At 37.4% G+C, this 22,934-nt stretch overlaps 1 protein-coding gene across 1 annotated transcript; it reads left to right on the forward strand.

Annotated features, from left to right (window-relative positions):
- The first annotated feature begins 11,878 nt into the window (after positions 1 to 11,878).
- On the forward strand, positions 11,879 to 16,502 carry IL22 (interleukin 22). Its single transcript, XM_036296779.1, has 5 exons — positions 11,879 to 12,103; positions 12,516 to 12,584; positions 12,710 to 12,853; positions 13,746 to 13,811; positions 16,101 to 16,502. Exons 1-5 carry the CDS (start codon positions 11,918 to 11,920, stop codon positions 16,176 to 16,178), a joined length of 543 nt encoding a protein of 180 aa, XP_036152672.1. The 5' UTR covers positions 11,879 to 11,917; the 3' UTR covers positions 16,179 to 16,502.
- Positions 16,503 to 22,934: the final 6,432 nt, after the last annotated feature.

The following is a 22,934-nucleotide window of genomic DNA, read 5'->3' on the forward strand; positions in this document are numbered from 1 at the left end:
GGGAAAGTCAAGAAGCAAACTTGTAGCTACATTGTTTCCTGCCGGTTGCTTGCCAGCGAGAAATTTCAAAATTGGCCACAAGATCGCAGCCGAGGGAAAACTGTTTTCAGCTGGCAAAACAAGTTTGGTCTAACCTGGTCCATTTAAGTGTCAAAGAGCTAAGCTAGTTTCTCCCTGGGCTACTGGACCTTCATAATTAATATATTTCAATAATTCTTGAGATTTAAATCCATTTATTATTTTAAGGCATTTACTTTGGCAAATTTTCTGTAACAGACAATTTTACTGAATTTCTTTGAGGCTTTAAGATTAACTGCTGAACAGGCTTCATTAACATTTCGAAAATCACTTTATTAGGGAAAAATACCAATCTTGTTGCTAGAACCAGCCTGCATTTCTTCCCTGGGTCAAATTCGTCATTTTTCTTAGGAAATAATCAGTCTTGGGTTTTATTTTGTACATTTGCAAAGAGATTCCAGTTCAAAACTCTATCTAAATGTCCAAAAACAAGACAGTTGCACACATTAGTTTTAAGCCAGCTTCTCTCTTTACATGTGCACAGAAATTCCAGACGCATATTTAAATTTTGTAAAACTTTTCTATTACGAGAAGGACTTTAAATTAGAATACTTGGGGAGGGGGTGTCCATATTGGATTGCCATGTGCTCCCTTCTTCTCTTACCCACATGCATTGGGGGAAGTTTCAGCAAATGACTCAGATGGCGTATTTCCCCCCCTCCCCCAAAGTCATGCTTAATAGAAAAAGACATTTTAAATTTTTTCCTATTTCGCTTTCCAAAGTCATAGCTAGCACCCAAGGTTATCTTAGCTAAAATTTGGTTATCATAAGATGTTCTCCGGTAATTTTTAAACAAAACATTAAGTAATCTCATTGTGGGAGAGCTTATAGCTCTGCCCTCTCCTGCCACCTTTGAATCTCTCTGCACCAGAGGCAGATTCAGCAGTGGGGTTTCATTTCTTATTACAGATTTTAGATTCCAAATATAAATTAAGATTTTAGTTTGGACAAGAAACCACATTAAGATGACCATGGCACTCTTTTTTCAGCCTGATTTTAAAAAGTACCTTTTAATATTCCAATTTCTTTATAATTTGGCCTTTTTGCACAGGTGATTCTATTAACGGCGAATTAAACATTTCAGGATTAGGACATGGAGGTGGAGGGAGCCATGAAGGCCATTCCTCCCATTTTTTTTCTTTTCTTTCTGCTCCTCTTAAGGAGTGGAGGGTGCAAGGGGAGGAGATTTATCCTCCTTGGCCTCTCTTAAAGGCTCTAGCAAATGAAATACCGTGTTTCACAAGGAGAAACAGTTTTTGGAAGCAAGTTTTTTTTTCTGCGGCTGACCTTTTTTTCTAGTTCTGACTAACTTTTTGGCAAACATTCAAGATCTAATGTTCCTTCTTCAGGAAAACAAGGGTTATGTTCTATAACATCAAGCAAAAATTATGAGATTACCTTCTGAAACTTTAAACTCTTAAGCATGCAAATCAAAAATCTATAATAACGTTTCTTACTTTTTATTTATTTATTTATTTATTTATTTATTTATTTATTTATTTTTTTAAATATATTTTATTGATTTTTTACAGAGAGGAAGGGAGAGAGATAGAGAGTTAGAAACATCGATGAGAGAGATACATCGATCAGCTGCCTCCTGCACACTCCCCACTGGGGATGTGCCCGCAACCCAGGTACATGCCCTTGACCGGAATCGAACCTGGGACCTCTCAGTCCGCAGGCCGACGCTCTATCCACTGAGCCAAACCGGTTTCGGCCGTTTCTTACTTTTTAAAAGCTGAATCTACTTTTTTAAAGCCGAATCCTGCCGCATTAGCCTGGTTAAGAAAAATGTTCCCACCCCGCTTACAGATCCAGACTTCTGCAGCTGATTGTGGGCTTTTGTGTGCGGTGAAATATCCCCCCACCTTTACAGTGAATTCTTTGTTCCCCACCTTGCTGGTGAAACTTCGTTTTTTTTCGCTCTAGTGAAACCTTCACTTCCAGATTTCCCGTTGGGCGCCAGATGTTCTAAATGTTTCCCTCCACGTCCCACGTGGTTCAGGGTTCAGGATGTGGAAGAGGAGCTGCACACAAATGAAAGAGAAAAGACAAGAGATAATTTGGGAATACTGGAGGCCAGGCGGGTAAGTCCAACTCAAGAGGAAGGACTTCCACCCGTGCACAGGCCGTACCAACCTTTTATAGTCAGAGGTAAACAAGGTAGTGGTTACCATAGTTACACAGTTCTTGTGAGTTTCACCTGTTTTGACCATAGTTACACTTCCTGCACTTCCCTCAGCCCATTAGCTTCCCAGATAAGATCTAGGGAGTGTTATAAGGCCAAGCCTAATTATGCTTAGAGAACTGAGCCCTCTAAGCTGGGACTTGTCTTTGACTTTGCCAGCAGGTCAGTCCGAGGCTCAACCCTATATTGGTTCCCCGCACTTCTTATTGCTCAGTCCCAAGGATCTGGTGGAATTCCTGAAAGTCCATCCAGAGCAAATTTCCAGGACTGACTAAGAACAGCATGAGTCTCTAAGTGGTACTCAGAACAGTTTGGTTCAGAGACCAAGATGATGTCAAGTGTGGAAAGAATTTTAATTAAACTCTGAGGGAACCTGAAAAGAGAGGTCCCTTTGGGGCTGGAGAATTGGGAATGGGGAGAAGAGACCAAAGATGGACTGCAATTGGGGTGTTTGTGGGAAAGAGAGTACAAAAGGTCATGCCAAAGATACTACTAAAGTAGGAACATTTCTGATTACTTTCTTGATGTTTTTGGATAAAGTCTTAACTTGAGGTAAAATTCAGCATAAACCACTTTCCTGTGGCTTCTCTTTACTGGCAATGTGTGGCGATGAGGGGAGTCAACATTGAAACTGAAGGAATCAGTTTTCATCACTCAGCTGCCTCTATATATTGTTTGAATCTCTGATAAAGAATAGATAAGTTTTAATCTTACTCAACACATTATCTTGCTCAGACTGTGTGAAGTTGTCAAAACAACTAGCTGAGAGCACAGCACCCTTCTCAACCAACATATTATTTTGTCTTCACTAGTAGTTTTCCAGCTTGGGTGCACAGACCGTCTCCACGAGGGCAAAATCCAGGAGCCACCAATTTCTTTTTGCCTCTCTTCAAACACATGATCTCCCTGGCCCCCGGCATTCCCATTCTTTGTGGGAAGTACAGACTGAGCAGAGGAAACCTTGAAAATTATTGCTTAAATTAGAGAAAATGTAGACAGGGTCATAGCTGAAAGATGGAGTTGATTCAGATGAATAATGACATTAAGAAAACTTTGATTAAACTATAAAACACATATAGAAAATGAATAAATCATGAATGTGTAGCTCAATATATTTTTACCAGCTAAACACACATAATCGGCCAGATAAACAAAATATTACCAGCATTCCAGCTGTCCCTTTTACCTCATACCTGTGTCTGACCATCCCTACAAGTGGGTACTCTTCCAACTTCTAACATGATAGACCAGTTTTGCCTGTTTCTAAACTTTATATGAAAGGAATTACATGAGTTGGATATTTTTATGTTTGGCTTCTTTTGCTTAGCATTTGTTTGTGAGATTCATCCATATTGTCTGGGTAGCAGTATCATGTATATTAGCATTGGTGTATAGTAGTCTAGTGTATAACTATACTGTAGTTTATCCATTCTTTTCCGCCGTCAGTCATGTTTACAACTTATTGAAAGGCTACCATATCTCTCCTGAATTCAGTAAACTAGAAACCAACTGAACAAAAGAACAGTATTTCACAAATCTTATAATGACATTAACAAAATAAGTATTAACTATCTCACAAAAAAGGCCAGAAACAAAAGGAATGAGTGGATAGACAAAAAACAAAACATTTATAGCATTTTCCTACCCAGTCTGTGGCTCTTCCACAGCAGGTTATCATATCTTGAAAAGGGAATATCCATCACCCTGAAGCAGTGATAATTAGATATAACTTACAAAGAAAGCTGAAAAGTTGGACACCTTTGAGAAAGGGTTTTTATAAATTCACTATTAACATCATCATGCTAAACTGTAAACTTTTTTTCCCCCATATGTAAACATCTTTTCTCAGTCTTTTTAAATTATTTTCTGACCCCTCTCTATAGATATGTTATTACTTTTCTTACTGTTGGCATGATTTTCTGAGAAGCCCTGCAAACACAAATTCCTATCCCAAAAGTTCTTGCAGTGTGAAAAAAGTTTCTCCCAAATATTTAGTTATAGTGCATTTCTGGTAAAACTGTATTCTACATGGTTTAGTGTAAAAAGAATTCACATTTATAAATTGTGAATTCATTCATCAATGACTCAGTTCAAAAGAAATTATTTACAGACATCTCTTTGACACTGAAAGGGGGTCCAGTGTACTTTATCCAGTCTAATGTTTTTGGTTTGACATTACTCTAAAGAATGCTATTATGCATATTTTTTGTAAATGTCTCTTGTTAACAAACTCATTTCTGTTGAGTATGTAGGTAGGATTTAAATAGTTGGGTCATAGAGTGTGTATCTGTTCAGCTTTGGTAGATATTGCAAAACAAATTTCTAAAGTGGTTATAGCAATTTATACTTCTACAAGCAATTTATGAAAGTTCCATTTGCTTTAAATGTTTTCCAACAGTTGATATTGTCTTTTAAAAAAATTTTAGTCGTTCTGGTAGGTGTGTGGTTTTAGTTTTGCATTCCTTATTTCTTATTCCTAACTCCTCTCATACGTTTATTAAATATCTTCTTTAGGAAAGTGTCTTATCCATTTTTTCTTCAGGGTGGTCTTTTTCTTTTTGATTTGCAAGAACTCTTTATATATTCTGAATTAGAGCTTTTTGTCTGATATACTACAAATATATTTTCTGGGATTGTTTTTAACAACTCACACTTATAGTGGTTCTAATAACAGATAGTGTCAGTATATATTTATATATTGAAGAAGGAAAGATCTAAATAAAGAGTTATTTCAAAGGAAGAAACAAAAAGATTTAGGACAGTTTGATGACAGAAGATGAAGGAGAAGGGAAACTCATTAAAATTTCAACTCCAGATTCATTCAACAGATTTGGTCTGTCCAAAATAAAATATCTTGTTATGTTGCAGAATATTTATTTCCCAACTTGTGACTGTTTTTATTTTCTCTTGGTTGCTCCATATTTTGTCCACAAAGAGGGTCCTTACTGTTAATAGCTAATGACTCTTGAACAGTTATTATATCAATAACTTTATGTAGTTGGAACTATTATTATTCTATTTTTACAGAACCTTTAGATAGCTTAGCTAAGGCCATCCAGTTAAATAAGAGGCAGAGCCAGATTCAAATCTAAGCAGACTGACTAGAGAGATCATAGTCTTAATGGCTATCTCCCTGCTACAATATAGGTGGGGCTCATGTTGACCACGGGACTTCAGTTCTTTAATTCAAACTCAGTGCCAGCCATATCAAATCCATGACCCAAAATGATTTTTAGTAATAAATGTGAAGAAGAAATAAGACTGTAGAGGATGAAAATGGAAAGAGCTCAATAGGGAGTAAAGGCAGCCGTTGTTGAGTCAGAAGACCTGAACTCCAGTTCGGCTTTCTCAAGATGACTCTGTGGCTTTGGGTAAGTCAGAAACAAATCTCACTGTTCCCAGCTATAAAGAGGGGATAAGCCTTCTTGCCATTTCAATATGTGAGGGTGGTTGCAAAGATGAAAAGAGAGAAAAATAATGAGAGTTACTTTTTCAAGAAATATTTATTTGTCCCTTCATCTAGGAGAACAATCATTAAATGCCTGCTGGATGCCAGACACTGTGCCAGAAGCTTATAAGAGAAATGGTCAAAAGGTAATTATTGCAATAGTCATGAAGTCACCTTTGCTTGTAATTCATTTAATCATCCAACTAGACCTTATTCCAAGGATTGTGCCAGATAGAGGCTGTGCTCTTCTGGAGCTTATGTTATAGTGAATGAACGGACGAGTAAATGAAAGATAAGGCATGTTGCCCCTTTTCTCTTACCCAGCACCCTGTGCATAGCTTCAGCTCTACTCCATTTCCTAGACAAAAACTCACTCAGATGCTTTTCTTATTAGACCATACAAATGGACATTCTAATAGATAATACCACTTGTTTATGGCTTTGTTATTTATAATAACTCCTCCTTTGGCCATCCTGTTAAGGATATCAAGCACTATTTCCATTTGGTTCTTATATTTAATTCCCTTCCTACTTAGTCAAGGACCGGTAAGCACTTCTAATTTCTTTACAGGCATGTTAATTAACAAATATGAGTACAATTTAAATTCCACATCTCTAATCAGTACTTAGGGACATTCAATGTTTTCTCTCAAAATTAATCTGACTTCAGATTAATTCTAAAACTGCTACAACACAATTGTTAACTATTACTGCACTTTTTAAGTATAAAGCATGGGTCCTTGTGTGGTAAAATATTCAGAAACAAATAGATATTTGTTAAATAGAATGAGATGCTATTGGCTTAATATATTTGGTTGTGAGAATTTGGAAGTGAAAATAGAAGTACTTTTCTTTTTAAAAGAGTGCATTTCAGACTTTCCACTGGTTCAGAGTGACATCTTGTCCAACTGACCTAAATTAGTGATGCTTCAGCCTATTTATAGTACACACTGCTTTTGAATTAGGGCAGTGACAAGGGGAAGGGAAAGGGGACATTTTCTCAGGATTGACGTTTGTGAATTGGTTCTGTGTTTGATCATTTGTATTCAACAGGGTCATGAGAACATGAGGGATGTCTGGTTTACTAGACATTCACTGGCCCATGGTTTTCCCATCAGAGACTGAGAGAGTCTGATAAAATTGCACCAAATATAGAGTTTTGAATATGACTTTTTAAAGTTATGTTTTAAAGTGGCATTTAGCCTATGCAAATGGTTATGAGAAATATTAATAACCCAAACTTATTAGAGATTTGGTGTATAAGATTCACTGATGTTAGTTAATTAACTATGACTTTGAATATCTGGTGTGATAAGCAAGTGTGAATTATGATATTTTAATACTTACTAGTCAAAAAAATAATGAAATGAGAGACTCAAAAATCTATGACACTGGAGGCAGACATCAGGAAGCCAATGTCAAATTCTGTTTATAAGCATTAGAACAGTGAGGAATTTGTATAAATATTGCTTTCTTCTATAATTGAAATTGATTTTAGTACTACTTGTTATTAGTAGAGAGGAAAATGAAATCATTTATATTATAACACATTCCTGTGGTAGAGTCTTCCCTTTAAGATGACATATAGTACAGATTTACAAGTTTCAATCCTCAGGAAAAAGAGAAAGATGGCTATGGTTAACAAGTGTCTTTGTGGGCAAGGTGTTAGCAGGTTGAGGTAGCCATGGGAGAAAGTTATCTTGGGCACTGTCAGTGTTATCTTCAAGCAGCACTGGGAAGTAAATAAAGTTTGTATTTGAAAACCCTAGTCTCCAGCTTTGTTCTTTGCTGTGTACCTCTATCTCGCCTTTCCACTGACCTTAAAAAAAAGACCATGCTCTTCACGTTCTCAGGAGAGGAGGACCCCAGTAGTCTCATTCTCCAAGACCACTTGGTACTCACACACACCAAGTTGAAAGTGATTACTAATAGCTTAATATCTTGCTTCTTCTATAAAGTAACTAGGACTTAAAAATAATATACAAGACTTCAGTGGAGAAAAATTTGAAACATGATCAAAGTATATAAAAGAAGATCTTAAGTAGTAGAGAGATAGTAAAAGCTCTTGAGTGGAATGAATTCATATTATAAAGATGTTAATTCCCCTAAAAATTAATATTTGAACTAAATGATAGCTGAATTAAAGTTTCTACATTTTTCTAGGAACTTTAACAAATTTATATAAAATATATATATGAAAGTCTAAGAATAGCTAAGGCAGCCCAGAAAAAAGTAGAGCAAAGAGGGTAGACTTTCCTGTCCAGATATAAAGACACTCCTCAGTAATAAAAATATTATAAAATTGGCTCAAGGATAGTAAGAAAAAAGTAAATAAACCAATGCAACAAAAGAGAGAGCTCAGAGATAGAGAGAGAGAGAGATAACTACTTATTATAGGAAACACATATGATAAAGAACTCACTATTTAGTAATTGTGTTGGAAAAACTGGCTCATTTCTATGTGGAGAAAATAAAACTGGCTTCCTACTTTCCAACATGTACAAAAAGAAATTAAAGACCTGATTGTGAAAGACAAAACCACAGAGCAGGTAAAAGAAAAGATAGAACAACTTTGTGACCTAGGGAGAGAGATTTTTCCCCACAAAGCTTTGAAAAGTGCAAACCATAAAATGAAAAATAATGTCGTTAATCCAAATTAAATTTTCTGTTGAACAAAGGACATATAGACAAAGTCAATAGAACACCAACTGGGAGAAGAGCTTGTTATGCCTACAAACTAAAAGAGTAATTTATAAAATATACAGGGCACTCTTATAAATCATCAACGACAAAGCAACAACAGACCACAGCCCTCTAGAACAATAGGCAACTGATGTTCATGGAAGGGGAAACCTTGTGGCTACAAGTGTATGGAGAAAAATGTAAATTAAAACAACAATGCGATACCATTTTATACCCCCAAAAGCTGGCACAGTTAAATCTGCATAGTGTGAAGTGTGGGTAGGGACATAGAAAAGAGGAACCTTTCTTCACTGTTATGAGAGAATATATCTGTGCTGCTTTTCTGAACAGCAATCTGGCAGTACCTAGTAAAAGTGAATAAACTTATCCCTGTGACCCAGTGGACCTACTCCTGGGTTACCATTTCAAAGGTATTTTTTTTAAAGTAGAATAAAATGTGGGAATAAGTAGAATAAAATGACTTACATGAGGTTCCTTCGTGCTGCAATGCCAGTAGAGTTGGCAATTGGAAGTGGTTTAGGTGCCTATCAAAGGGGAAACAAGTAAAATGTCGATACACACCATGGAATGCCATGTTAGATAAAGGAGCTACATATAGCAACGTAGTTATATTGCAAGACCATAATGCTAAGTAAACAATTAAGACAAAGAATCATTCCTGTAAAAAACTTTCCTACATGCACTAAACCACATCCTGTTTTACAGGGATGCATACATATTCAGAAATATATATCAAATGCATTAGAGCAGAAACCTATGGCAGGCATAGAGGTGGTGGTGGGTGTTTGGTATGGAGGGAATGAGAATAATGAGGGTAGAATCACATACACATATATGCACACACACACACACAGAAAGAGGGAGAGAAAGAGAGGAACCTTGTGTGGAACAATGATCATATGTGTTGTACTGAGGAGTATGAAGAATAAAGAATATTTTACCTGGGATACCGAAAGTCCTACTTTTTCTAGAGAGATGTAGAGTTCAAAGGAAGGCATTGTGGATTTCCAAGCATCTGCTAACAAGTTGGAGCGTAGTTTTATCATGTGGTCAGTGAATATTTATTCATCATCTGCTCCATGCTGGGCACTGTTCTGGGTGCTAGGGATATTATAATGAATGAGACAGACTAGCCTCCCTTCTGGTTGGTGATTCTGGTTAGTCTTTCCTGGATTCGGCTAGGTAAATTGTTTCATGTACCTAAGATCAACCGTGGGTACAGTCTATATGAGGCCTGGGGGCATGACTCTGGGCTTGCCCTTTATCTGAGTTGGCTTCTGGGAAAGACTTGAAAATTCATAAGGAAACAACTGAAGAGAAAACCCATTATGATCTGAAGTTATGTAACACACATATGTCTTCAGCTGTTTTTTTTCACAGGAGCAATTTTATTCTATATTCATAATCTCTCCTAATAACAAATATTTTTGAGACTCCTTGTATGACTATTCACAAATCCATATACAGCCAGAGAGCAGATTTCATTTTAGTGGGTTTTGGTTAAGTTCACGAAAATCTAAATCTTGGACTCCATTAATGCTACCCATTAATGGTTTTTCACCGGGGCCATACAGTGAATAATAGACATTCTAGTTTTGTTTCACAGCTATTTATTCCCTATTCAGAAATAATACTGAAGCTGGCAACTAGTACTGGGTCAAGTCCCAACTTTGGAAGTGCTACTATAATGGCAGTCTCAAAACTACCTCTATGCATGCTCCCACAGATATTTAGTAAATTATTTAATTACACAGAACTATTTATTCATTCATATGTTCCTACTGAGTACTTCCTGTGTATGTGCATAAAACTGTTTTAAGGTTGGAGGTTAAAAAATTGAAAAAGACAGAGACTCTTCCTTCAAAAGCATATAATTCAATGATGTCACAACTTATTTTTCCATGGGAACAAAATTCATTATACTTCTCAGGTTCTCAGGCAAACCAACAAAAGCCTATTTAATACATAGACTCGCTTAACTTTGGTGCTAATATCATTCTATAGACAAAAATGGTCATATCTTATATAAAGAAAAAATTGGATAAAGAAGAGTTTCATCATTTCCGGCTCATGAACAACCCCAAGAAAATGTTTGGAACAAGTCTAATTTTCATTTACTCTTCCCTACCCTTCCCTTTTGCATAGTTCTCTTAAGGTCATCTTTCCAAATGCTGTATCTTCATGCTATTCTCACCCTTCACTGTGGCTCCTCACTTAGGTCTGTGCCATCTCACAAAATGCTCAAGTTTCTACAGTTACTCACTTTCCTTATTCCAGTTCTTCAACACTCCTGATCTGCAGTAGCTGTGAAGAGAAAAATCTATTGAACTAATTTGTTCAAATTCACATTCCTTCTTCTAGCAATAGATCAGTGCACTTGCTCTCTGCTCCCACCCTTTAGGAGGTTTTCCAGTCTAGATTTTAGGTGTTATTTAGAAGTCAGTGTAGTTTTAATAATTTAAAGTTAACATATTGCCAGATTCTCTTCTTCAGATAGTCATATATATATATATATTTATACACACAAATTTGTTATAAGATTTTGGAAACATTATTTTGAGACTTGCGTGTTGTTTAGAATGAGTGCAGGTAAAAAAATTTCAAGATGAACTACTATACCACTGTATTTTTAAAATACTTGCATGTTAAGAATAATAGTGATAAGATTGTTCGACATTAATATTTACAAAGTTAAATTGATATTAATTTTAATTCAATGAAAAAAATTTAAGATATATTTCCATCTACCATAATTGTTATGATCACTTGAAAAAAGAATGGGAGGAACATAGTGCTTAGATTAGCCAACACTTTTATTTTTAAAGTGTGAGTCTTCTTCAGGATTTAGCATATTAAAAATAAGATAAAAGTATTTTAAAAAATGGAATTATCTCCAAGATGTCATCATTTTAAAGTAGAAGATATAGGACACAGGTCATTATTTCTGATCAACTCTAACGAGATAAGAATCTATAAAGCTCGAAAGGAAAATGAGTCCGTGACCAAAATGCTTACTCAGTTACTATAAATATTATATGAAACATGGACTCTATAAAGACAAAGCAATTGTTTTCTTTGAAAAATATGTCAGGTTTTGAAAATTCTAGGATTTACCTGTAAAAGCACCGTCTGGGACCTAATAGTGACGTTTTAGGGAAACACTTGCATATTAAGGTGGGAAGGATAGGAGGTGGCGTTTTGTGGGTCCTATGGTGGTTAGGTAGTTCTCAGAAGATGACACTGGAAATTAGATAATTGCTGATGTCATATTTTTCACAGTAAAAAAATTGGTGTCCCAAGGGCTATAAAAGCAGCGGCTTCTACCTTTCCATCACAAGCAGAATCATTGAAGCAGGTAAGTGTTTCAGGCAAACTTAGTATGATTGATTCATTTGTTGTGCTACTTCTTGACACTTAATTATCTTCCTTTATGTTCTTGTTTTCTTGATACCAGGTTCTTCTTCCCACCTGCCAATTGCTGGAGTAAGAGTTGTCTTCAATGGCCACCCTGCAGAAATCTGTGAGCTTTTCCCTTATGGGGACCCTGGCTGCCAGTTGTCTTCTTCTCATTGCCCTGTCAGTGCAGGGAGGAGCAGCTGTGCCCATCAGGTCTTACTGCAAGCTTAATGAGTCCGACTTCCTGCAGCCCTATTTCACCAATCGCACCTTCAGGATGGCCGAGGAGGTACTCATCTAAATCTCTCTCTTTCATATCTTACCTACTTGGAACCCAAATAGTTCTTACATTTTTCTGCAGAGCACATCTAAGATCTTTAAGAACCCACCATTTATCTCTACTAGTAGACCAGAGATTATTTTGTCTCATCATAGACTCTTTGGAGATTGGGCTTTATCAGAAGACCTTCCATTTTGGCCTTTAAAATATGTACATGGAGTTTTACCCCCAAAGGAGCCCAACTGACTATTCATTTTCTCTGGACTCCTCTGTGCATTGTTTTAAACTCATGCACAATCTGAATTCTTTCCTTAGTCTTCATTGGGCTGCTCTTGGGAGAGGGGATAAAGTGCATCTCTACTTACAGACTTTTGTTCTATCTCCTCAATGTCCAAACACTTAGTCTCTTCTTCTCTTCCAGGTTAGTTTGGTAGATAACAACACAGATGTTCGTCTCATCTGTGAAGATAAACTGTACCATGGAGTCAATGTAAGTCATAGTAGTGATGAGCAGGGCAGTGTGCCATCCATGGTTACTTGGAGTGGTGGTGAAGATGGTTTGGATCTTCTGGATGGAACCTAATAGGATCCCTGCTGTCTTACTTTTGTCTGCAGGAGAATGAGCGCTGCAATGTGATGAAGCAGGTGCTGAAATTTACCCTTGAAGAAGTGCTGCTCCCTGAGTTTGATAGATTCAAGCCCTATATGAAGGATGCGGTGTCCTTCCTGGAAATGCTTAGCAACAAGCTTAGCCAATGCGTAAGTTCTCTCAGCTTAATTTCACCCACTCCTAGTCACCTGCCTTCTCTCCTTTCATTTAGAGCCCTTTCCCCTCCAGTCCCCACTGCCTCCTTCTATGCTGGCAGTAAGAGGTGCCTCAGTGACACCATTATAAGAGTCATTTGGAATCACAGAGTATTTGCTTTAATTTAGTCATATTTTGAATTTATGGTAACGAATAGGGTCTGAAAGACAAGTACATAGAAGGCTCATTTGTCCCCGGGAAAAGCAACTCAGGTTATGTGAGATGCAAAAGGTCTTTGAACACCTAGATGTGGAAATGGATCCACTAAATAGAAATTGATCAAGGGAAGGGATGGTAAAGAGAGAAAGAGGGAAATGGGAAGGTTTAATGTTCCATGGTGGGTGGGCAGATTCCTACCCTGTTGATGTCATGGGAAGTGATAAAATCAAAGGTGTGTGAATTCTATGCCCCTGAAAATTTAAAACTATGAAAAAACTTTGAGTGAATTGGGCAGAGCAAAAGGGACCTAGTACCTATTGAGGAGGGTCCACTGTTCACAGATGATGTTTTATGTCTGTTTCTTGCTCTGAGCATGCATTTTTGACGAGGTACAGCTAGGGTTTTAATCTTGACCGCATTTGCATAAACCACTCTACTCTTTCCACAAACTTAAACCTCAGTAAGATTTCCCAAAAGTGAATAAGGGAAATGACTGGATTTTGGTGTCCAAGGGAATTCAAAAGCTCAGAAAATTTAGGTCACTAGTGAAATCTAGGTCATTGTGGGCACAAATGCTAAGAACTTTAACTCCAGGTGAATTGTAACATACCTCAGTTGGGGACGCTGAGATTCATAAAGTCTCAGTACAACAATGTTAAAATAATTACTCTGCTTTTCATTTTCTAGCACATTGAGAATGATGACCAGCATATCCACAGAAATGTACAAAAGCTGAAGGACACAGTGAAAGAGGTACTACTAATAACTATTAATGCTGAATCATTAAGTAGGAGAGACAAATGTTTTTCTTATCTTTCCTTTCTTTCTTTTATCCCCCAAGTTATGATTTTTTTTCTTGATTCTTCTACCATTAGGCTGATAATTTAGGTATATATGGATATAGATGTGTGTCTATATTTCTAAATCATTTGCCAAATTTTTCAAATCATAGAATTCTAGAACTGTATGGGAAGTTAGGTTGTTTAATCTCATCACCCATTCTCTGGGGATGACCAGTGGTAGAGCCTGGGCTAGAATGCAGTTCTCTTGAATCCCATCCAGGCTAGCACTCTTTCAGCAGCAATAGGTATTAGTTCTAGTATTATTAATTCTTAGAGAAATGTAAGATTCCTAGTAGTTCATGTAATCTGAAAAATCACTTGTTCAAAACAGAAAAGGACCTGGGAGCATATTTATTTGAAGTGATTTTTAAAGCCATTAAATTTGATGATTTAAAACTTGGAGAAATAAACCCAGACCAACTGTAACAAAAGAGCTTGACTTGAATGTAGGCTGAATTTCTGGAATGATTAATACTTATATTTAGTTACCATAATATAATACCTGATAGCTATTGATTTGAATTTAAAAGCAACCCTCAATATTTACATAGTTTTAAATAAATAAAAATATTAGTAATAGATTTATTATAGTAACATGGAAGTTAGAATTGGAAATCTTTTCTTCCTCTGTCCCTTTCCCTTTGTTTCTACCCTCTTCTCCACCACAATAAGTCCTTAGATAGACAGTGAGCATCTATCTGGTGTAGGCTAGTGTATATTTCTACAGTGAATGATAATGTCATGTGGCCTATTTGGGGAAAAGAACAGCAGTAGAAGGCTCAGACTACCAATTGTGACTAATCTCAAAACCAGAAGAATGATTAGTTGCAGTGAAAGTGATGCTCTTGTAAGCAGGTACAATTAAACCTCAGAAACATGAAGGCTTTAGTTGATGAAAATTTCAGCAACAAGCATAATCACAATTCCCCTCTTTTTCCATCTTGATTTTTTTTTTTTTTTTTACAAAAAGTCTTTCTTCCTGAGCATAACTTAATGAACATAATGGTTGTGGCCTTTGTAGTTTTTGACTGTGAAGCTCAATTCTCTTGTCCTAGAATTACAGTATTACCTAGATGTGAAGGGATGAGTATTGGCATGCCATAGCCAAAAAGTGCTTTGCCCTTCTGGTTTGAAAAAATCTCTGATGTCAGTTTACTCTGTGGTCTTTAGAAGAGTGAAGTGCGTGTGAGAGAAATCTGATGGTGGTCTGTGAGAAAACAGATATTTTAAAGCTTTTCTCTATTTTGAGAGAATCAACTTTCACATGTGCAGTAGGTTGCCACGTGGAAGAGTGGCTATGCTTTTTTTACCCTGTCACTCCAGAAGGCATAGGCAGAGCAGATGAATGTTGTTGAACATGAAGAAAAATTGGTCAGCGCTGTTTGAAAAGGGTAGGAAGCCTTGGGAGGTAAAAGCAGAGAGCAGGCTGTAGTAGAATGGATGAAAAGACAGTAGGACAAGGACAACTAATTTTTTTTTCACAAATATCCTGTGGCCTTAATACAAAGGAAGAGTGGAAAGGTGAAAGAAAGCAGGAAGAGAAAGGAGAGCAGAGTATAGAGAACAGATGAATTTCAGAGGAGGGTGCTTTGAACTTGAATTTGGACCCTCTTCCATTGGGTTTGAAAGCCTCATTCATATACTACTTGGAAGAAGAAGAAAAAAAGAATGGTAGAATCTGTATTTGGCTTTCTACTAATTAAAAGCAACTGAATAGGACTTATTTGATATTTTCACAAAAGTGAAAACCTGTTTCTTTTCTTTTGTCAAGAAGGTGAGAACAGAAAACCTCATGTTTATTGGTTAATGTATAGTTTTGATTCAAGGCAACTGTTGTAAATAATTTATTGGTCTTAGACAGTTGTAGGGCTATGGGGTAGGGAAGGCCTAATGGGTGGCACTCTGGGTCCCCTGTCATAGCTCCTATCTGGCTGCTCTGGTAAGGAAGTGGTTTTACAACTTCATTAGTATGAGGTACCACAGAGATTGATACCTCTTGGTGCACTCTCAGTTCATAACTGTAAGGGCTTTGGCAAGTCATATTATATTATTGCTGAAGGGATTTATTTTTAATTTTTTTACAAAGGCTAAAACTTGGTTTCTTTTCTAGCAACCTAACCAAGCCACTTTCTTCTAATTTGTCCCTCTCTTAAAAATATGGTGAAAGTACTCAAATACTTGTGTTTTTTTATTTTCACAGCTTGGAGAGAGTGGAAAGATCAAAGCAATTGGAGAAGTAAACTTGCTGTTTATGTTCCTGCAAGAAGCCTGCAGTTGATCATGGAAAAGCTGGAAAATGGAAAATAACTCTTCTTGCCTGTGGGAAATAACAATAAGATCCCAAAGATTTTCTTTCACCAAAAGGAAAATGGGAGGTCAAACTCCATAATCAAGGATTTATAAATATACAAACCCCTACTTAGTTTAAAAAAGAGAACAATGTCACTTGTGTCCATAAGACCAGAAGGTAGCTCTTCCAAGCATAATGAGATTTATTGCTAATTGTAGTTGGCATTTTATACACAGAAATTCATTTTTAAGCAATTGAATGCTGAATGGTCCATTCTTACAAAAAAATTACTTCCCATTCCTTTAGGGGGGAAAAAACAACCTAAATAACTTTCTTTTCAAAATTAAGACTTTATATTTATAAGTTTATTTATTGTTATAAATATCATTTTATTTATGCCATTTTACTAATATGGATTTATTTATAGAATTATGATATTGCTACTTAATTATAAGACTAATATTAATATTTATGACAATAATTATGGCTCACTGATATTTTTATTTAAATTCAATAAATACTTCGATATCTTAAGTTTTGTGGCTTTGTGATTTTTTCTTTAATATTATCACCGTTATTGTCATCATCGTCATCATCATCATATTCCCATTTGCTAAATGAGCCATTTGCTCTCCTTTATCTTCCTGTTTTCTTCCACCATTCCACCTTTCCACTCTTCCTTTGTATTAAGGCCAAGGGATCTTCATGTAAAAAAATTTTAAAGTTTATCTTGTCCTACTCTCTTGTCATCCATTCTACTACAGCCTGCTCTCTGTTTTTTCCTCCAGTGACAGTAAATTCATACCTCTCAAGGTTTCCTTTCCATTTCAGACAGCGCTGACCAATTTTCCTTCATGTTGAGCTTTCTCTGAACAACATTCATCTGTTCTGCCTATGCCTTCTGGAGTGACAGGGTAAAAAAAGCATAGCCACTCTTCCACGTGGCAACCTATTAAACATGTGACAATTGATTCTCTCAAAATGGAGTAAAAGCTTTAAAATTTCTGTTTTCGTATAAAAGACTTTATTCTTGAGTCTAAGCAAATGAGGTGGCCATCAGCATTATCCCCATCTTACAGATGAGAAAACTGAATCAGAGCCATGTTTAAAACATTGTGTAACTATACATAGTTGATCCTGATGGAGTTCAGTCTATCTGGTTTTTGGGATCTCTGCTCTATTGCCCATATAGATTTATTATGTTGATTCAGCATGTGATTCTGAAATAAAAAGGTAAGAAATGGAAATGAACCCATCTGTGTTGTTAGCAATTTGCAGATAAAAGATAGGAGTGATGCTACTGGGGGAGAAATAGATGGAACCTCTATTGCTGTAGGTGAACTGCTTTAGTTCTAGTTCAAGCCTATGAGGGAGGGCACTCTCTAGTTTTCCTGTAAATCAGGAAATAAAGCAAAGGGGAAGCTTACTGAGCTGGAGGAGTCTATCTGCTAGTGGAGTTTAGCACTCACAGACAAGTCTTGTGTGTAGAAGGGGAGCAAGATAGTATGAAGCACACTGAAGAGAGAGCATGAAGGCTGCACATCTTCAAACTTTGTACAGAAAAGAGAGCAAAGAGGTAGAGATAAAAGTTGGATTACCTAGAAGAATGAACAAATGACACCAGCACTGAAGAATCTATAAGTCTTTCCACAGAAGGTGAAAGTTAGTGGGCAGCTGTCTAAAGTGTTTCCTTTTCCAAAAATTCAGGAACCTTGGTTTTATCCTTTAATTCATTCACTAATTGTTTGCCAAGTTCTTGTGGGATTAGGTCAAGCTTGGTGATATTGGTAAGCATTACCAATTGTAGGTTCACTTGTAGATAAAGTGGAGCTAATATTTTTGGGCATGGCCTTTGAATGCTGAGAGGTATGAGAACTAAACTTTAGAGATGATAGAAATAAAATTACTCTGTGATAAGTTGGTTTTAAGACTCTTCTTCCAAAAGCGTCTAAGTGCAATACCTTGAACAAAATTTGATATTGTACTTGTTTTTGACCAATATTCTAGAAATAAAGACATAAATGGAAGAATACTACTCTTAAAATTGGATTTGTGACTATTTCCATCCTAGAGCAAGGAGGCTGAAAAACAGAGATTTAAATACTGAATACCAATGAACATAAGGCATAAGGTGCTAGGATCTTCATCAATTTGTCTTCATTGGTGACAAATTTGGCAGTGATGTGAGATAGTCCAAGTTCCTCATAGATCTTTCCACAGAAGGTGAAAGTTAGTGGGGCAGCTGGAAGGGAGTCTTGACACAATCATTAGCACCTGTTGTAGCATTTTTAAATTTTTTTAATTTTATTATTATAATTATTATTATTTTTCAGCATCAATGGCACTGCTCATGTTCTTGCCATTGGTGGAGGCCTTGGGTGTCGCCTCTCCCAGTAGCAGATGGCAACATCCAGGTATTAAAGAGGACTAGACTGGGAGGCTGTGTGAGACACAGCACCCTGAGACACTAACCATAATTTAGGACTGACAAGAAGCTGCTGGAGGGTTTTGAGCATGGGAAAAACTTGATATGACTCATGTTCTATAAAGATCACTGTGACTATTGGATAGAGAGGAGGCCTACTGTATGTGTTTGTGGGGCGGGGAGTAGGGTTAGAACAGAAGCAAGATCAGAACAATAGTCCAGGGACGGGGAGGCAACTGCACTGGAGTAGATGGGAGTTGAGTCAGAGAAAACATGTGTGTGACTTACTGTGGCACTCAGCGTGGGCTGCCTGGGAAATGAGAGCTATGTATAGACCAAATGCACTAGCAGGAAAAATAATCCTTTTGTTTTTCTTCTGATCCTTCACTTACACTGTAGTATTCACTAGCATGCAGTGCTGCATGTGGGAATTAAAGATAGACAGGTGATCTTGTTTTGAAAGGACGTTGAGATTTGAGTGAAGACACTTCCATCAGAAGAGAAGAATGCAGAGATCGACCCTGAACTGAGGTCCTATTGTCTCAGAGGCAATCACAGTTATAGCAAGTTTATCTCTGTACTCTCCTGTCAAGGAATGCCTATTTTTGAAAAACAGATAGAGAAGGCTGAGATGACTGATGACAGGATCTCTAAGAGGAAATTGCATTACTGCTACACCAAGAGGCTAGATAGACTATAACCGGACCGGGTGGATTTGCTGGATTGTCTTGTCAATTTGCTTGATAGTCTCGCTAACAGAAAACTGCATCAATCCCAAAGAGACAGGATCATCAAGAACTCCATTTCCATTTTGGAAATTAACCCCTTATCAGGAGTATCATTGGCAAATCTCTTTTCATTTTGTTGATTTTTAAATTTTTTGCTGTACAGAAGTTTTTTTATTTGGTTGTAGTCCCATTTGTTTATTTTCTCCTTAGTTTCCTTTGCCCTAGGAGATATATCTGCAAACATATTGCTATGAGAGATGTCCGAGATTTTTGCTGCCCATGATTTCTTCTAAGATTTTTATGGTTTCATGACTTAGGTTTAAGTCTTTTATCTATTTTGAGTTTATTCTTGTGTATTATGTAAGTTGGTGGTCTAGTTTCATTTTTTTTCATGTACCTGTCCCATTTTCCATTTATTGAAAAGACAGTATTTACTCTACTGTATGCTCTTGCTTCCTTTGTCGGATATTAATTAACAAAAGGAAGACAAGTAATACAATTAAAAAATGGGCAAAGGATGCCAGGCTGGTGTGCCACAGTGGTTCAGTGTTGACTCAGAAACGAAGAGGTCATTGGTTTGATTTCTGGTCAGGGCACATGCCTGGGTTTGGGGCTTGATCCTCAGTAGGGGGCATGCAGGAGGCAACCAATTGATGATGTTTCTCTCTCATTGATGTTTCTATCTCTCTATCACTCTCCCTTCCTCTCTTTCTAAAAATCAATTAAAAAACAGATAAACAAACAAAAATTGGCAAAAGTCCTAAATAAACACTTCTTCAAAGAGGACATACAGATGGCCAAGAGATATAAAAAGATGCTCATAGTAACTAATCATTAGAGAGATGCAAATTAAAACGACAATGAGGTATCACCTCACCCCTGCCAGAATGACTATCATCAGCAAATCAACACACGGCAAGTACTTGTGAGGATGTGGAGAAAAGGGAACCTGGGTACTCTGCTGGTAGGAATGCAGACTGGTATAGTCACTATGGAAATCACTATGGAGTTTCCTAAAAAAATTAAAAATGGAACTGCCATTTGACCCAGTAATTCCATTTCTAGAAATATATCCTAAAAACTTGAAACACCAATATATGCATCCCTATATCCATTGCAGGACTATTTACAAGAGCTAAGATCTGGAAACAGCCCAAGTGCCCATCAGTAACTGAGAGGATAAAAAATGTGGTACATTTACAGCATGGAACACTATGCAGCTATTAAAAAGAAGGCTCTCTTCCACTTTAAGACAGCATGGAGAGTATTATGCTAAGTGAAATAAGCCAGTCAGGAAAAGACAAGTATTACACAATCTCACTTATATGTGGAATCTAATGAACAAAATAAACTAACATACAAAATAGATCTAGAGACATGGAAGCATGCAACAGACTGACAAATCTCAGAGGGCAGGGGTGGGGGAGGGAGAGATTAACCAAAGAACTTATGTGCATATATGCATAACCCATGGACACACACAATAGTGCTGTGAAGGCCTGAGGAGGGGGTAGAAGTGGGCTAGAGGGGATAAATGGGGGGAAAAGGGGACATCCGTAATACTTTCAATAATAAAGATATATTAAAAAAATAAACGCACTCCATTTCCTTAGGAATGAGGGTTTAAGTAACTTTACCAGGTAAAGGATTCCATCCAATGGAGATGCAGGCAGAGGGTAAAGGGAAAATGTAATGGATAATGAAACAAAGAATTTATGATTATTTAATTTAGATTCTACAAACAACTATAAAAGTAGGAACTATAGCAGATATAGTTTCTGTTAATAAATTATTTTCCTATTTTTTCCTCTTTCCCCCTCTTTATCTCTTATATGAAGAACTAGAGGCCTGGTGAACTAAATTAGTGCACAGGGGGGGAGGGGTCCCCTCAGCCCAGTCTGTGCCCACTCCAATCCAGGACCTCCCAGGATTGGGCCTAAACTATCAGTTGGACATCCCTCTCACAATCCTGGACTGCTGGCTCCTAATTGCTCACCTGCCTGCCTGCCTGGTCATCCCTAACTGCCCCCCCCACCCCCCGCCAGCCTGGTCGCCCCTAACTGCCCCCCCGTGCCAGCCTGGTCACCTCTTACTGCCCCCCCCCACTGGCCTGGTCACCCCTCACGGCCCCCCACTGGCCTGGTTGCCCCACGCAGCCTGCTGTTCAGTCATTTGGTTGTCCCTCACTAACCCCCCTGCCGGCCTGGTTGTAGGCAGCCATCTTGTGAGGGTGTGAGGGTTAATTTGCATATTGCCTCTTTATTATTATATAGGATACTTGTGGGGGCTAATATTTTAGTTTTCTGATGGGCATAGGACCACATTGACATCATCCTAGAATGATACAGTAGTTAATAAGATTGTAAGTATTTCCTGTGTTGGATAGATTTTTCACCTAAAGACAAGAATGGATGCTGAGACAAAAATGATGAATAATTTTGATCTGGCCCTCTAGATCCATCCGCTGTTCTTTCCCACTCCACTTTGTGCTCTGAGAGGCTGACATGTATGAGTTGCCTCACATATGTGCTTGCTCTCTGGCTTTTGATAGCATCTAACAAGTGGGAAAGTAGTTTGAAGAATGAAAATAAGGTCAGAGTGATTATTCCTCTGGAATCTTCCTGCCAGATTGCCATTCAGGCTGGTTGTATATTTCTACAGAGAGCTCCCTGCAGACAGCCCTCTTCCATAGCGTTCTCTTTCCTGGTTCTAGAAAATTCTCTCAATCCTGTTCCCTAACAGGCTTCTGGCTATTGTTAGTTTCAGAACATTGCACTACTTCTTGTAGGGTTCCTTAAACTCTTTCCACACCTTAAAAAAAAAATCAGTGCCATAAACGCTTCTCCACGACTCAGTTTGAATGTAATAGAAATTTTCTGCTGGGATTCTGACCTATGTATTCCTTTTCTCACTTTTATTCCTCCCCGAATCCTGCCCAGCAGCAGGATGGAGCCTGCTAATTTAGCTGAGATCATTTATAGACCATATATAGAGCCAGTTTTTGGCATATCTGAATTGTGTGTACATTTTTTACACAGCAATAAAGTACTAGTAAAATCAGAAACAATGGTAATACGGCTTCTAAAATTAAAACACGTTCTTTTAAAAATATTTTTATTGATTTCAGAGAAGAAGGGAGAGAGAGAGAGAGAGAGAGAAACATCAATGATGAGAGAATCATTAACCAGTTGCCTCTTGCACACCCTCTACTGAGGATCTAGCTGCAACCTGGGCATGTGCCCTGACTGGGGATCAAACTATGACCTACTGGTTCATAGGTTGATGGTCAACCACTGAGCTTCACCAGCAGAGATAAAATACATTCTTTAATTAAAAAAATCCTATTTCTCCAAAAGATTTCTCCATGAGAAAAGAGAGGTGCTTAAGTCAACACACAAGTATCACCTAAAGCAGGGGTGGGCAAACTTTTTGACTCGAGGGCCACAATGGGTTCTTAAACTGGACCGGAGGGCCGGAACAAAAGCATGGATGGAGTGTTTGTGTGAACTAATATAAATTCAAAGTAAACATCATTACATAAAAGGGTACGGTCTTTTTTTTTTTTTAGTTTTATTCATTTCAAACGGGCCG

Source organism: Myotis myotis, unplaced genomic scaffold, assembly GCF_014108235.1.
Source record: "Myotis myotis isolate mMyoMyo1 unplaced genomic scaffold, mMyoMyo1.p scaffold_m19_p_3, whole genome shotgun sequence".
Classification (NCBI taxonomy): Eukaryota; Metazoa; Chordata; class Mammalia; order Chiroptera; family Vespertilionidae; genus Myotis; species Myotis myotis.